Raw genomic sequence first — 15,299 nt, 5'->3', positions numbered from 1 at the left:
GTGATGCAGTGCCAAACAGGCTGCTAGAAAAGGGTTTGGAACCGTTTCACCATAAACGCATCATGATCAATAATAAACATCTGTTTCCTATCAATGCTCTATTTCAGCTTTTATAATGAGTAACATTAATATACAGACAAAATGAACCTGAGTTTTTACAAATTAAAAATAAATCATCTTCATTTACAGCATGAAGTCTGTCGTCTTAATGACTTTATCAGTGTTTAAACAGCTGGATTTAGATACAACATGTGAGATCAGCATCCTTCATTTCACACACACATTGTGGAGCATCAGTCATTTTCATTTTGTCACTGTGAAGGCCAAATCAGACACGAGCAGCAGAACCGTACAATTCTCAAACAGATTCTGGTGCAGAAGTCCATCTGACGAATGACCTCAGAAACAAACTGTCCTCCCTTTGTCTGCTCAGTGTGTGTGTGTGTGTGTGTGTGTGTGTGTTGTCCTTTGTATTAGCTTAGCACAGAAACTTCAGTCACATGCTGGGATGATTCAGTGACACATCACAGTCTTCACACTCAATCACAAAAACACAGTAAAGCTTTAGAAAACGATCCTCCAATATTAAATGACGGCTTATTCAGTTAAAGTGGTGCTGGTTTGAGATGCCTCCAAAAATAATCTTCACTGGACTACCTGCCAGGAAACTGCCCCGGGCCCCAGACTGGCGGCTGATTGGTTAAACATGGGGTAAAGCAGAAACCGTTAGGATTAGAGAAACCTGCGTCAGACACACTGAAAGTTGGGTGTGGTTACATGACACTTTGAACCAGAGGTGGCACCAAAATGCTGCTTTTCATCCTGGTGTTGAGTTACTCTGACTAACTGGCTGCTAGTTATGCACTAATACATACACAACGCCCAGATTCAGAGGTTTGGTGTTAATAAGTGTCCACAGCTCAGCTCTGCCCCGGGGCCCCACAGAGGGTAAATGTGCCCCCCTCATGCAGAAGCATTGATTTTGCTGTCAATGATTGGAGGCGCTGTCACGCAGGGATCAGTGTGTTCAGAGCTGGACTTCATCACTGCAGCCTTCTGTCTCCTCTGCTGCGAGGACTCCTGTCTGTCTGCACCTGTCCGTCCGGGGGAGGGAGGACCTCCACTTTGTAGCTCACCCTCTTGGACTGAAGGATGCTGTAGCTGTTATCAAAGCACAGCACGTCTGAACAGGATGAAGGACACAGTTAGCCACAGCTAGCATCCTGCAGGAGTTTCAGTGAACAGTTCGTCTTGGGAAATAGACTTGCAGAGAGTCAGACGAGGTGACTGTTAGCTTAGCATAAAGACTGGAAACAGGGGGAAACAGCTAGCCTGGGTCTGTCTGAAGGTAAAAAAAAAAACCAGCCACCTGAAACTCTGAAAAGTACTAATTTTCAAGTTTTATCTCATTTGAAGAAGGCAAGTTGTTGGTTTATGGGGTTTTGTGGAAGCAGAGTCGCTTCCCAGCGTCTCCGCTGGTTTCCTGGCAACAAGAAGAGGAAGTCACTGCATCCAGCCAAGAAACAGTCCAGCAGCATATAAACCCTGGAACCCCACAACACGTCACTTTATCCAGATTAAATAAGATATATCAGGTGGATTTTTTTACATTCTGACGCAGCCAGACTAGCTGTTTCCTCTCTTTATGCTAAGCTAAGATAAACGTCTTCTGCAAGCTTTATATTTACTGGACAGGCATGTGTGGTATCGATGGTCTTATCTCACTCTTGGCAAGAAAGCAAACACATTTCCCAAAACGTTGAACTGCTCCTTTAAGATTGTCATGAACTTAAACCCCCTTTTGATTCTATTCGTTAAGTCCAGTAAAAGACATTCAGTGTTCCCACCCCGTCTATCTGAACAGGAGGGATTAACAGGAAGTGATGCAGCGTATAATCCAACAATCCTCTTCCTGTAACTAATGAACTCACAGACTCCGGGCTCGGTGCAGGTGAGGCAGCTGTCCTCAGGGACCAGGTGGGCATTGTAGCGTTCACTGGGCAGAACCTGCAGCATCTCAGCCACTTTCTGACCGCCACCCTCTTTGGTCCGTCTGTACACCCCAAAGCCAATATCCGCTCCATCACTGGCAAACTGCCACCTGCGAGGAAACAGGGCCAAAGTTTAACTGACTGAACCAACAAACGTTTTATCAGGATCAACACGAGCATCGAACCAAAAACAGCAGCCGGCGTCTGGAGCTGTGTTCATTCACACCTTAATACAAACTGTAACGGACATCGCCTAATACTCAGCGATGGAGCAAAACTACATTCACTCAAACACTGTACTTACAATTCTGAGGTGCTTGTCCTTCACTGGAGTGCTTTCTTTTCATGCCACTTTCTGCTTCTACTCTACTACATCTCACAGGGAAAGGTTGTACTTTTCATTTCATTACATTATTTAAAAACTAGGGTTACCAGTTACTTTACAAATTAAGATTTTTTGCACACAAAACACACAAAAGAGCTTATAAGATATAATGATTTCATGGTTCTCAAAAGTTTGATTTGCTGCTTTTCCTCTGAATGATTTGAATGTGTTTGTAATAATGTCGATCTTTGGACCAAACAAACACTGTGAAGGCGTCACTTTGGCCTCATTGTCACCACATTTCTCACAATTTTCACAATGTTTCCAAACCAAATGATCGATCGATTAATGGAGAAAATAATCATCAAATTGATCCAGATGAAGCTCAACCAGCTCCAACAGTAAAATCCTGCTTTGACGTGAACGACTGAGTCACAATAATCTGATGAGCTCAGATAGAACAGGAGAACAGGAGAACAGTAGAACAGTCACATTGCCCTTAATGTACTTGCGTACTTGCTCTCTCAGTGTTGGACCAATGACAGAAGGCTGCTGCTTGCTCTGTACCTCAGAAGGCTGCTGGCTGCTGTCACATCATACTCCAGCTGGTAGCTCGAGCCGCGGCTGATGGTCACGCTGCCGTCGTACTGAACCTTCACCGAGTCCTGAACGTAGTACGACCTGGGAACCGTACCGCCATATTTGAGCTGCGACAGCAAGCACATCATTTCAGTCAGGATCGCTCAGACAGACAACGCAACACTCATTAACTGCTCCACCAACCCGGTCTTCACGCTCACCATGGTCCTGCAGCGAGGGTCTCCATCAGGATCAGTCAGGGTTCCTCCGTAAACCACAGGAAGCTGCTCTGGGTCGATGTGTTTGCACAACACTTCCTGCCAGTTGCCTATAAACAGAATGCAGTTTACAGATCAGGTAAACAGTTGGGAGCGTCGATGAAGTTGGTCCAGACAGAAACGTCTCAGCAGCTACTGGACGGCAGCTACACCACGAAACAAGACATTCATGGTGTCCAGAGGATGATCCTTTGACTCTTCCTCTAGCGACACCATGAGGCTTTGTGCAAAAGTTCCCGTTCTCTAGCTGTACTTTGTGTTTAGTGCTAATTAGCATGCTAACATGCTAAACTAAGATGATAAATAAGGTGAGCATGCTAACGTTAGCATGCAGCTCAAAGCACTGCCCTGCCAGTCGTCTTACTTCCTAAAACGATGATCTTCCGGCGCGTTTCCTCACACAGAAAGTGTTTGATCAGGTTGTAGGCCATGGGAAACATTTTAGGAGCTGCAGCAAAGACAGAAAACCAGGAAAGAACTGAGGACTAATCCCAACAACATAAACACAAACACAACCTGGAACCAAATTAAACCTGCAGACAAAGAGCCTCAAACGCACCTTTGATAAGAAACACTCTCTTCAGCCCCTCTGGATAGTTATCTTCAAACATGGTGAGGATCTGCACAAGCCATAACGAGATGCATTCATTTAACGTGTATCAGCTCAGAGATGAAACATGGTGGCTGCGGCGTGAGTGATGACAAACCTCTCCATAGGTCTCAATAGCAGGTTTCCAGATGTGCTTCAGTCCGAGTCCTTCGCAGTCATAGATCAGAGTGATGGCTTCAATGTTCTTCCCCAACTGAGGCAGAGAAGAAGACATTTTACGAGACATTAGAGAGGAGGAGGAGAGGAGGAAGGCGAGGTCAGAAGACGAGACAAAAGAAGAGCAGAGGAGGAGGAGAATCCGATCCAGACCTTCTCAGACTGCCGCCGACACTCCCGCTGCAGCATCTCTGTGTGCCTGATCTTTGTCTTCAGGAAGTCCTGTTTGGTCGCCGACAGCAGGAGACCTTTAGGATCCAGGGGGCCGATCACGTCATACCAGATGGGACTTCCCTCTCGGTCGTATCCACACATCCCTCCAGACACGTACTTCTCAATCACCTGTCGGCCACATGACGAAGAGGAGAACACGCAAAGTTTCTGTTAGTATTACCAAAGGACGAACATCCAGGAAACAGGACGAGCAGCAACACCAGCAGCATTTTCACTCCTCGTTGACAGCAGTGTTACACTCAAACCTCAAAGTACCCACATTCAGAAAATAACTTCCGTCTTGTGTTCTCATTAACTTTCCTTCTTAAAAATACATTTAAACATTCAGTGTTTAATTGTTGTCTTTTTAGTGTCTCCTGGAAACACTTTGTGTGTGTGCTGTCAGATTCATGAAGATGTTTTCTTAATGTTCTTGTGTTATGTCTGTTTCTGTGTGTTTTCTAAAAGGAGCAGCGTGCAGGATTTGGTGGCATCTAGTGGTGAGTTTGCAAATTGCAGCCAATTGAACACCCGTCGCCCCACCCTCCAGGCGTGTCGCAGAAACTACGGTGGTGGCGAAACTCGCAAAAAACATGGTTGGTTGGTTTGTCTGTTCTGGGCTCCTGTAGAAACATGGTGGACTCTGTGAAAGAGGACCAGCCGCCTCTGTGGAGGGGGGGCAGTGATAAAATTCAAATGGAGACTCGAGAGGAAGTCGTGTAAATGTATGCAAATACTTGGTCTGTATGTGAGCACCTCTGGAGGAGTCCAGTCAGATATGATGGTGTCTACTTTCATCTTCCTCCTGAAGTCCAGGTGCTGCAGAGAGGGACAGACACAGAGGAGTCACAAACATGGTGGACAAGACAAAAGACACGACTGAGGGTTTAAAAAGGGCTCAAAGGACGACGTCACCTTTCTGATCATGGTTTCAGCTTTCTGAACATTGAAGCTTCGGGCTGCAAAGGGAAAGAAAAGCTTGATTACTTTTACTCAAGTACTTTGATACGATTCCTATCATCGAGTAAACTGGCGACCCGACTAAGTGACATATTTCATGGATATTTCACATTATGTTCAATGCAAAACAACAACAGCACAGAACAACTGATAAACTGCACAATTAACCCGAACAGAGACACAATAACTGCAGGACGTTTGTCTAAAAATGAGCGATTTGGATGAATTTTGAGCTAATTTTTTTTCCCCTGAACTTTTCATTCTTTTCTCTGTTCATGCATTTTTAAATTCATTTGAACTGTTTGAAGTTCTGTGGATGCAGCTGGTGTTCAGGTTTCCACTTTAGTACTTTACCGAGATTTTTCCAAGCTAATACCTTTAATAACAATCTGAACTTTAAAAACTAAAACCTCATCCAGTTTTCTTCACAGAATGAATTAAATGCTGAGATAAAGTCCAGCTGTACATTTAAAAAAAAAAAAAGGCCTCATGACCCCTGTGAAGCTTTGGCGACCTCTAGTGGGGTTGTGACCCCCAGGTTGGGAACCAGTTCAAGAGAAAAAAGTTGAAACAGTTCGATCCAGTTTGCCTGTTTTCAGTCAAGTGTCCGAGGTTAACAGCCAGTGCAAATATTGACCCGCAGTCACAGAGTCCACCATTGATCCGAGCCTCCCTGAACTGTGGACCACAGCGTCCCGGATCACGCAAACCAGCAGCTGAACAACAGCGCAGGTAATAGATTACATGAGGGACTGACTGACAGCAGCTGACTTTGTTCATTTTGTTTACTCGTGTTTTAATCCACCTGCTCGGTCTTATCAGCTGCTGAGGCGTTCGAGGCCGTGCGTCGCTACAAAGGAAAAGTTCGTTCATTCAAACCTCTGCCGCTTCACCGACGTTGACTTTTGTAAAACAAACATTTGATGTACGATAAGACCACCGAGCTGAGGTGGTCCCAACCCTCCAGGCTGGTAGCTCATACATGCTTTCTCAGGGTCAGAGGGAGGAAAATTATAGGAAATAAATGTCTGATTAACACAGAAAAACGCTGGAAAAGCCATCAGTTATGTTGCTTTTGAGAGAAGGAATAAATTAAACTAGCTTATGGTGGCTAACGTTAGCTAATGTTAGCAAACCGTAGGTACTCCTTTGTATCTCATATTACTGTGTTTGATTCATACCCTGCGTTTTAACATTTACCATCAATCTGCTGTTCAGCGTAAGATATTAAGTCTGACTTTATAAAGGAATAGTTCAACCAATATAAAGGGCAGGAGACGGTTAGCTTAGCTTAGCATAAAGACAGAAAACAACTAGCCTCAGTCTGTCTCCCACAAATTAATATGTTATATCTTGTTTAGATACATTATTCAGGTATCTTCAAAGGTATAGCCCTGCTGTATATTTGTGTTTTTCTTAGCCTGGTGCTGCCACTTCTATTACTTTTGGACACAGCTAGGCTAGCTGTTTTCTCCAGTTTCCAGTCTCTATGCTAAGCTAAGCTAACAGGCTGCTGACTGTCACTTCATATTTAGTGCACAGACACGAGAGTAGCATCGATCGGCTCATTGGACTCTTGGCAGAAACCGAATGAACACAAAATGTCAAAGTGCTTGTTTCATAAGATCCACTCAGCTGCCAGTTTATTAGCGACAGCTAACGCTAATGCAGCTAATACAACCGTCCTTCCTCGATGAAGGTTAGAATCTGTATTTAATGACACACACAGGTGTTTCTGTTGTTCAGCCAACCATCACTGATATAAACGGGGTGGACAGAATAATAGAAACACCGGTCTGAATCAACAGAACCTGAACGTTCTGAGCTCCACGAAGGAGGATTTGTTACAGGACTGATCAGTTTAATCTTGGTGTTCCTGATAATCACAGACCAGGAGTCAAAGCAGCTCGAGGACGACATGCACGAACACTTCAGTCTCTCGGACCGGTTTTAGTCTTCACGCTGCCGTTAACGGGCCCTAGCATCTGAATCACCAACACTGGATTATAGAGAACAGACCGGCACACCTCGCTCGCCTTAGTCATGCAAATTATGACTTAAATGACATTTGAAGAATCGGTGACATAAAGCCTAAAGCGATCTGGGCGGAGTGAGTCACGAGCGAGGCCACAAAGCTGCGACGAGTTTGCCTCCGTGGAGCTGAAGACAGCGACCTGGCCTGTTTATTGGCCAGTCGGGTCACGCTGGAGCTGGACTGGATCAGTTCGGCCAGTCTGAACGTAGAGGAGAGCAGAAAAGTGTTTCTGATATATAATCTATAAACAGGTTTAAGACCAAAGTGTTTGTCCTCAGAAGGACGTTTTATTTATTTGTGTATATTTGTCGATTAATATTGTATTAAACATTTCATTGTTAATATTTGACTCAAACTTTAATTACTTTAAACTTCCACTACAGTCCAGAGGAAATATTGCACTTTTTACTCGCCGTTGTTAATGTTGGTAATTAAATGTATGAAATACGACATTTTAATGAACAATTATCTTTGTTTCTTCTTCTTTCTTGTCATGAATCATCTAATGACCCCTCAGGTTCAGCTGGAGGGAACAACAACTACTTCATTCTTACTGTGTAATCTAAGAAGTACATAAGTAATGGAGTACTTGTTCCACTGTGGTAACACACCTCGGGGTTGTGGTCACAACTTCTACTTCCACTACACAAAATGTGTTTTTTGCCTCCGATCTTTGCCTTTTTCTCGTGAACTATTAAAAGATTTTACTCTTTTGTGCCTCAAACGTTGTGCACAGTCTTTGTTTCAGGTGACGTCTGATCTGGGCTGAGGGGTCACAGGTGACTCTGTTTTAAAGGGGAATGAGATAAAAGGTTGAAGAAACTCAGAGTGTGTCACACTGCCGACTGCAGCGTGAGGCTCTCTGACAGGTGTCGATACCGAAGCCTCCAGCTCAGGTATTTCCTCTCAGCGCTCCACTGAAACCGGCTGCACTTTAAAAAAGGCGGGAACAGGTTTGCTTGAAGCAGCTTTGAAACACACAGCCGAGGTGTGTGTGTGTGTGTGTGTTTCCCTCCCATTGATTTCTCTCAGGCAGACACAGTGTTTACTTCACTGTTCTCAGATACTGTACTGAAGTAAAAGTACCAGTACAACAATGGAAAAATACTCCATTACAGGTAAAATTCAAAATCCTATTTAAGTATTTTTACATCTATATCTATAGTATCAGCAGTAAAATTACAGCAGTACTCTCAGCTTCATGCAGTACTGTCTGTGGAGTAAAATGTCTCCTGTGACTGATCTCTGATTCTAAGACACGTTATCAGATTGTTAATACTGAAGCATCAGTGTCAGAGCAGCATTTTACTGTTGGAGCTGCTGCAGGTGGAGCTGCTTTCAACTACGTCATATAGAGTTAGCTAGTTTAGTCCAGCGGGGCCCACCCTGGGGGCCTGCTGCTTGGTTGTACTTCTATTAAAGACGTCAGCTCGACTTGTGCCGGCTTCGTAGCCACACAGAGGAAACACCCAGCCTGTGCAGGTTTCGGGGTGTGTGGTGGTTTCTGCAGGTCTCACCTCTGAGCCAGCGGAGGAGGTAGTGGTCGTGCTGTGCAGGCAGGTCCGGGAGGATGTCCTGGATCCTCCCCCGAAACTGGACGCAGAGAATCGGACAACATCAGTGTTACACTGCAGCAGGCCGACATTCAGGGATAACACTCTCAATCGGTTAGCTTAGCTTAGCATAAAGACTGGAAACAGTGGGAAACAGCTAGCCTGGCTCTGTTCAAAGGAAACAAACTTCACCGCCTGGCAGCTCCTCTAAATCTCACTGATCACTGGTCAGTACTGTTTGTTTACTCTGAACAAACACCAGAAAAACATTACAGTATCACTTAAACATGGATTAAAAAAACAAGATATAACATGTAAGCTAATGATTCTTTGTGCTAAACTAAGCTAAGCTAAGAGGCTGCTGGTGGTATCAATCATCTGATGGAGCTAAATCTGTGTTAGAAAGTGAAAAAATGTGAACATTTTCTTCACAGTTTGACTTAAAGACAAGAGTCAGTCAATCGATTAAAAGAGCGAGTAACTGAAAAATGATCAATAACTATTTTCAATAATTAACCTTTTAATGATTTTTCAAGCAAACTGCTCCTGGTTCCAGTTAGATGTGAAGATTTTCTGTCTGATTCATCGTCTGAAGCAACAATAAGTTCAGTTTGTTTGGACTGCAAAAAGCTTAAGTCTTGTATAAAAACATTTATTTAAGTAAAAGTTCACAAGTATTATTAAAAAGCATAAAACTACTCTCTTCATACTGCTGAATTATTACATTGACTACATGACTGTAATATTACTATTATATATATATATATATTACTACATTACTAGACGCTCATGTACAAGTAAAAATCTCATCACAGCAGGCTGCTAAGTTACCACAGGATCAACGTGTTACCACAACAAAAGCAGCCACAGTTACAAACTAAGCACAGAGAAGTCCCTCATCAATATTACAGACTAATCAATGCTTTGATTGATCATACTGATCGGAATGTTTTACCTCAGTTAAGATTTCATCCTGCTTTGGGCTCAAGTCTCCAACTCGTCCGCTCATGTCTGCTGAGTCGTGTTGCTCCGACCGAGGCCGTCTGAGAATGAGGTGAAGCTCAGGGAGGTGCAGGTAGAGCAGGGAAAGCCACGCCTCCTGCGTGCACACACACACGTGCAGGCATGCAGGCAGACACACACACACACACACAGGGATTATCCCACAGTGTAAAAAGTATCACTACGTCACTTTCTTTTTTTTTCTTTCTGTATTTTTCTCATTAATGTTAGAACAGTTTTATTTCCAACATGTTTTATCTTATTATAGTTTTTATCTTATATTTTATTTTTACACATTTTGCAGTTTAATGCTGCAGCTGGTGAAGGTGGAGCTACATTTACAGACTTTATATTCCACTGAGTAGTTTGTGAATTTACCCCCAGAGATCAATAAAGTCTCACCTCAGCTGATTATTGTTTTGTATCATTAAGAATCTGCAAATTCACCCAAATCCTTGAATTAATGTAGTAAAACATCCAGTATTTACCTCTGAAGTGACTGTAGTGTGGACATATAAAGTACTTCAGAACTGTACTTCAGGGCCTTAAATCGATTTGGGAGGGAGATCTGATGGTTACTTTTACAGATAGGGAATGGAGCAGGATCTTACAAAACATTAAAAAAAGATGTCCAGAGAACTCAGAACCAGGCTTATCCAATTCAAGCTTCTGAACAGAGTCTATTGGACCCCCTCCAGGTTATACAGAGTCAAGTTAAAGCAAGACCCAAACTGCTGGAGATGCCAGAACGGGGAAGGTACCTTAACTCACATGCTTTGGAGCTGTCAAAAAATACAAAACTTTTGGTTTGAAATTCACAGTAATGTAACAAAGATTATAGGACGTGACATCCCCTTCTCCCAGAGTCTGTACATTCTGGGGGACCCGTCCCTACTCGATGACCTCCCACCCCATGTCGCAGAGTGGGTTCAGGCAGCACTGATGCTGGGGTGCAAGCTTATTATTTCAGAATGGAAGGCATCTTCACCCCCCCCTGTCAGCCTCTGGCATACTCACTTAGCCCAATTAGCTGCTTTGGAGGGCCTATCATATAGACTAATAGATAGAGTGGAATACTTCAATCTGAAATGGGAACGATACCTACTGTCGCTGAGCACGTAATCATGTGAGCTGTTGGTTTTTTTTTGCCCCCCCCCCCCCCCCCCCCTTTTTATTTTTTATTTTATTTTCTTTTATCATTTTACTTTTTTATTATTATTTTTATTTTTTTATTTATTTTTATTTTATTTTATTTTGTATATTTTATTATTATTATTATTATTTATTTATTTATTTTTTCTCTCTCTGATTGTCCTTGTGCTGTTTTGTCCTGTTTCTTGTTGGGTTGCTTTTGTCTTATTGTTGCTTTTTTTTGTTATATACTAGAGCACAAACACTGTACAGTATTTGCTTACTTTTTATATCCAATTCTCAACATTGCTGTATTGTCGCCATTTACAACATGTATACATGTATACCTGTTTTGTGTGAAAAACCAATAAATTGTGAATCATAAAAAAAAAAAAAAAAGAACTGTACTTCAGTACTGAACTGAAATACTGCAGTTTGGTGAAAAAAGAAGAGTGTGTGACTGTTAGAAAAGCAGATCAGGGCTAAATTAAAATAATGGAGAACCAGAAAAATCACAAATACGTTTTTCGTAAAACTCATTTTATTCTTTAACGAGCTCTTCAGAAACGGATCAGGACCCAGATACCATGTTCACCAAAATGAAGCTGGTGCTTATGAGGAAACAGATGATTTACACGAAACAACATGTCAGAAACCATCAGAAAGAGGAAAAAAACATCTCGTCTTCATGAGGTGGAAAGGTTGTTTTGATCACTGCAGAAAGAAGAAGAAAAAAAAAAACAACCCGGTGGACACAAACTTTGACAATTCATCCTGTTTGCAGCTCCAAAGTTCAAACAACGAGAGCAAAGTGGCGTTTGCTTTGAGGAGATCAATCCGCCGTCCACAATCCACCCAGCACGTTTTCAGCTTATCTGCACAGCAGGTGAAACATTTGATTTTCCAAGATTTTCCCCTCAGATTCCGCCTTTGGAACAGGCCTCAGAGTTCGTGTCTTCTCTCAAAGCCTGCATTCAGACCACCTCCACCTGTTAGAGGGGCTCCTGCTGACGGAGCAGCGTACAGGTGTTCAGCTGATACAGTGATGGGGTGACACTTGAGAGCTCGACACAGAAAATACACGGAAACTCTTTGGATGACTTTCCAAACGTCTGGCCCACAGGTGAGTCGGGGTGAGGTGCTGGATTAGAACTGTGGGGGGACTGAGAGGCTGCATGAGTCCAGCATACACTGATTTGAGGAGGCCTGCAGCCATGCTAGCAGTTCTGGGAGGCTGTGCTTATATGCAGCAATGCTTTGAGCTAAATGCTAATGTTAGCACGCCAACATGATGATGCAAAGCAGGTACGATGTTCATCATCTTCCCTTGCTTATGTGTTAGCATGCTAACACTGGCTAAGTAGCACTAAACACAAAGTGCAGCTGAGGCTGGAGGGAATTTATAGTTTGATAAATTCAACCTGATTTCTTGATGACCAAAGTGACTAAAATATACCATCAGAGCACTTTGACCCTCCACCTGTTTATCATGTACAATGTGTACATAGACATTTAATAAAGAGTTTATAACACACTATAATGTAGCTGTACGAAAATATAAGTGTTTATCAACAGGTGTATTCAGTGGGCACCAGTATAGTCAAATTATGCCTGACTGACAACCTCTACTGCAATAAACACTTTAAAATGTCCTCATACCTACATTGTAGCATGCGCTAAACTATTTATTACATTTTTATACACTGCTAACAGCATCTAAATATTTGAAGCTAAGTGTTACTAACGTCTGTACAAAAGCTGGAGTCAGTCAGTCCAGTCGATGTCCCAGAAGGATCCAACCACAGGAAACTGGACTTGTTGTAGAAACTTTAACGTTCAGCCTCTCATACACCTGAGACCCCCACCTGTCAGTCAGAGCTACAACCAAGTCCGGCCGCCTGTGGTTCAACGCTCTCTGGAAAACCACGACCTGAACGAGCCTTCAGACATTCAGCAGGTGACGTGTGGAAACTCGGTGGCGCTGCAGGAGAAGCCTGAAGGTTTTATCCTCTGGGGATCATGAATGTGAGAGCTCATTCTGCACCACAGTGGTGGAACCACTGACATCTCTACAGCTGCACTGCCAGCACGCCTAAAATCAGTCTGTTGTGACTGTTGGCCTTTCTGGTGTGAAGTAGACATGTCGTATGTGAGGGCAGGTAACTCAGGTAACTCAGGTGACTCTCTGAGAAGAAATGAAAGCAGCCTGTCAGTCATAATCTGAACATAATCTGTGTTGTGTTCAGGAACTTCTGCTTTGAACAAATCTGCTGACAACAACGAGCTCAATTAACCTCTGACACTAAACCACATCGATGACCAGAGGAACATCTTCTCAATGCAAACAACTCATGACAACATGGCCGAATGAACCATTCAGCAACTCCAGGTGAAGGTTTACAGGCCACAGAAACTGCTCCTTTACCACTTTCACCTGTCTTACATGATGAAAAGATGAAAATAATGATTTGTGGATTATTTCATTTGAGATTTATTACTGAGAAATGACCATTAAATATCAGATCTCTGAGCATTAAGACACTTTCAAATCAACATGAGAAGTAAATCACCTGCCATCTGTTCTGGCTGAAGCTGCACATTCATCTTTACGCATTGCATTTTGGGATTAGATATTTTCCACCTTATGACAAAAACGATATATTAGATTTGTATATTTCTGGGATTAACTGTGGAATTTGTTTTTTTTTCCTTCTCAGTGCTCAAGGAACCTGCTACACAACCTGCAAAATGAATGTAGCCTACGCCCTATCAAAAATATGAACTCTTATTCTGTTTGTTAAAACTTTTATACCAATGATTCCAAAAATAACTCTTCATTATTAAAAAAACAACAAAACAGAAATCTCTATGCACACAGTTCATCGTTTATACATTTGGACAAAGCCGACTGAAAAATTCCCGCCTGGAAGTGAGACTCTGGGACGAGGTGTGAAACACTGAGCTACTTTGAACGGTGAGTGCTCACCTGGCTGCGTGAACAGGTACGAAGCCTCCCTGCACGCTTGTACTCTGACTTTTAAGAGTTTTATTAAGCACGAGTCCTGCCTTTATCTGCACCTTCACAGCCGTTCTTCGCAGTTCTGATCAAGGTTCAACTGTCGTGGATGAGAAGAGAAGCTGGTGAAGGAAAAAGGGTTTCATCCACCGGTTTAAAAACACCACACCTGCTGCGCACACACACTGAAAAACCTCAGATCTGCTGTTTTAATGGTTCTTTAGCGCCTTAAAGCTGCTGTGAAAATCAAATCAGTTGAGAACATTAAAGTGGTCTGACGCTTTTCACCGTGTGCTAAAACACTTCCTGCTTCAGCCGCACCTGAGGAGGCTGCTGCGGCGTTCAGAGCGCCCACAGCGGACGCTTTTCACATATTTGTTTGGTATGTCAGGAAATTCCCTTAATCGCTTTGTGCAGTTTTCATAAAAACGACAAGTTGTGGCTCTACAGGGAGTTTTGATTTGGTCTATTTCTGTAAAAACATGATAGAACATGTTCATTAGTGAGCTTCAGGTGCTGGCAGAAAGACTCTTCTACCTCTGGACAGAGCCAAGCTAGTTGTTTCTCTGTTTCCAGTCTTTATGCTAAGCTAAGCTAAGCTAACCAGCTGCTGTCTGTAGCTTCATATTTAACCGACAGATATGAGAGTGGCGTCTGTCTTCCTCCCAAATTCTTGGCGAGAAAGCGATTAAATGTGTTTTCCAAAATGTAGAACTATTCATTTTTAAGTTTTCAAAAAGTCTGTACATTAACGCTCATAAGTCTTAATAACAAAAAGGTGTGAGATGACTTGCAAAATGCTAAAGAGCCATAAATGTGATCCCATCAGCTGTGCAAAACCTGATCATTTAACCGAGTCTCAAAAACTGCAGCGGACACGTGAAGTAAAGAAAAATCATTGGTATTCGAGTTGAGCTGGGAAATACTGGTCAGCGGTGAAGTTAAAATCTAACAGCTGCATGTTTACGCAGTTAAAGTGTAGCAGGAGCGTGTCGGCAGAGACCAACGGTGATGAAAACAACAGGAAAACGTTAGCCTCGGTTTAAATGAACATATACCCGTCACATTCACCTTCAGCCTAACAACCTGTGAACGAAGAGGAAGCTCTGATCACCGCGGCTCCATCTGAACACCAAACCTGCTCCTGACACACAACGGGCCTCACGCAAGAAACATCGCAAGAACACATCTGATCCCGAGTGTCGCGTATGAGGAATTTCAAAGAATTCACCAGCTCTCTCATACGTAGAATTTAGAATGAAATTCACGAGCGGTCATATGAGTCATGACCAGCAGAGGAAAAGCACGTGTTCATCAGTTTGAATATGTAACCAATAAACAGGAACAACCCAAATACACTTCTTGCAAAATGAATATTCTTTTCATCATAACATCAGCATCACGGATGCCAACTAACTTTACTTCGACTGCCAAAATGTGCCAGTTTGGA

General features: G+C 42.9%; 1 protein-coding gene across 1 annotated transcript; it reads right to left on the bottom strand.

Annotated features, from left to right (window-relative positions):
* Nucleotides 1-1,043: 1,043 nt before the first annotated feature.
* Nucleotides 1,044-9,712, bottom strand: sec14l7 (SEC14-like lipid binding 7). The gene is made up of 12 exons (XM_041959739.1): nt 9,656-9,712; nt 8,665-8,740; nt 5,068-5,111; nt 4,909-4,971; nt 4,093-4,281; nt 3,881-3,976; nt 3,733-3,793; nt 3,538-3,621; nt 3,117-3,223; nt 2,884-3,023; nt 1,932-2,101; nt 1,044-1,183 (listed from the first exon to the last, which is right to left on the bottom strand). The coding sequence occupies exons 1-12, from the start codon at nt 9,707-9,709 to the stop codon at nt 1,044-1,046; spliced, it is 1,224 nt and encodes a 407-aa protein (XP_041815673.1). The 5' UTR covers nt 9,710-9,712.
* Nucleotides 9,713-15,299: the final 5,587 nt, after the last annotated feature.

This window comes from Chelmon rostratus, chromosome 19 (assembly GCF_017976325.1).
Source record: "Chelmon rostratus isolate fCheRos1 chromosome 19, fCheRos1.pri, whole genome shotgun sequence".
Classification (NCBI taxonomy): Eukaryota; Metazoa; Chordata; class Actinopteri; order Chaetodontiformes; family Chaetodontidae; genus Chelmon; species Chelmon rostratus.
The sequence above is the reverse complement of the archived record's forward strand: the minus strand, read 5'-3'. Positions and strand labels throughout refer to the sequence as shown.

Excerpts from the sequence above, each read along its gene's own strand:
- sec14l7 (XM_041959739.1), bottom strand. The coding sequence starts at position 9,709 with ATGAGCGGACGAGTTGGAGACTTGAGCCCAAAGCAGGATGAAATCTTA. Across the intron at positions 3,977-4,092 it reads GTCGGCGGCAGTCTGAGAAG|TTGGGGAAGAACATTGAAGC; the intron begins GTCTGGATCGGA and ends TCTCTGCCTCAG. Across the intron at positions 3,794-3,880 it reads CTATTGAGACCTATGGAGAG|ATCCTCACCATGTTTGAAGA; the intron begins GTTTGTCATCAC and ends TGGCTTGTGCAG.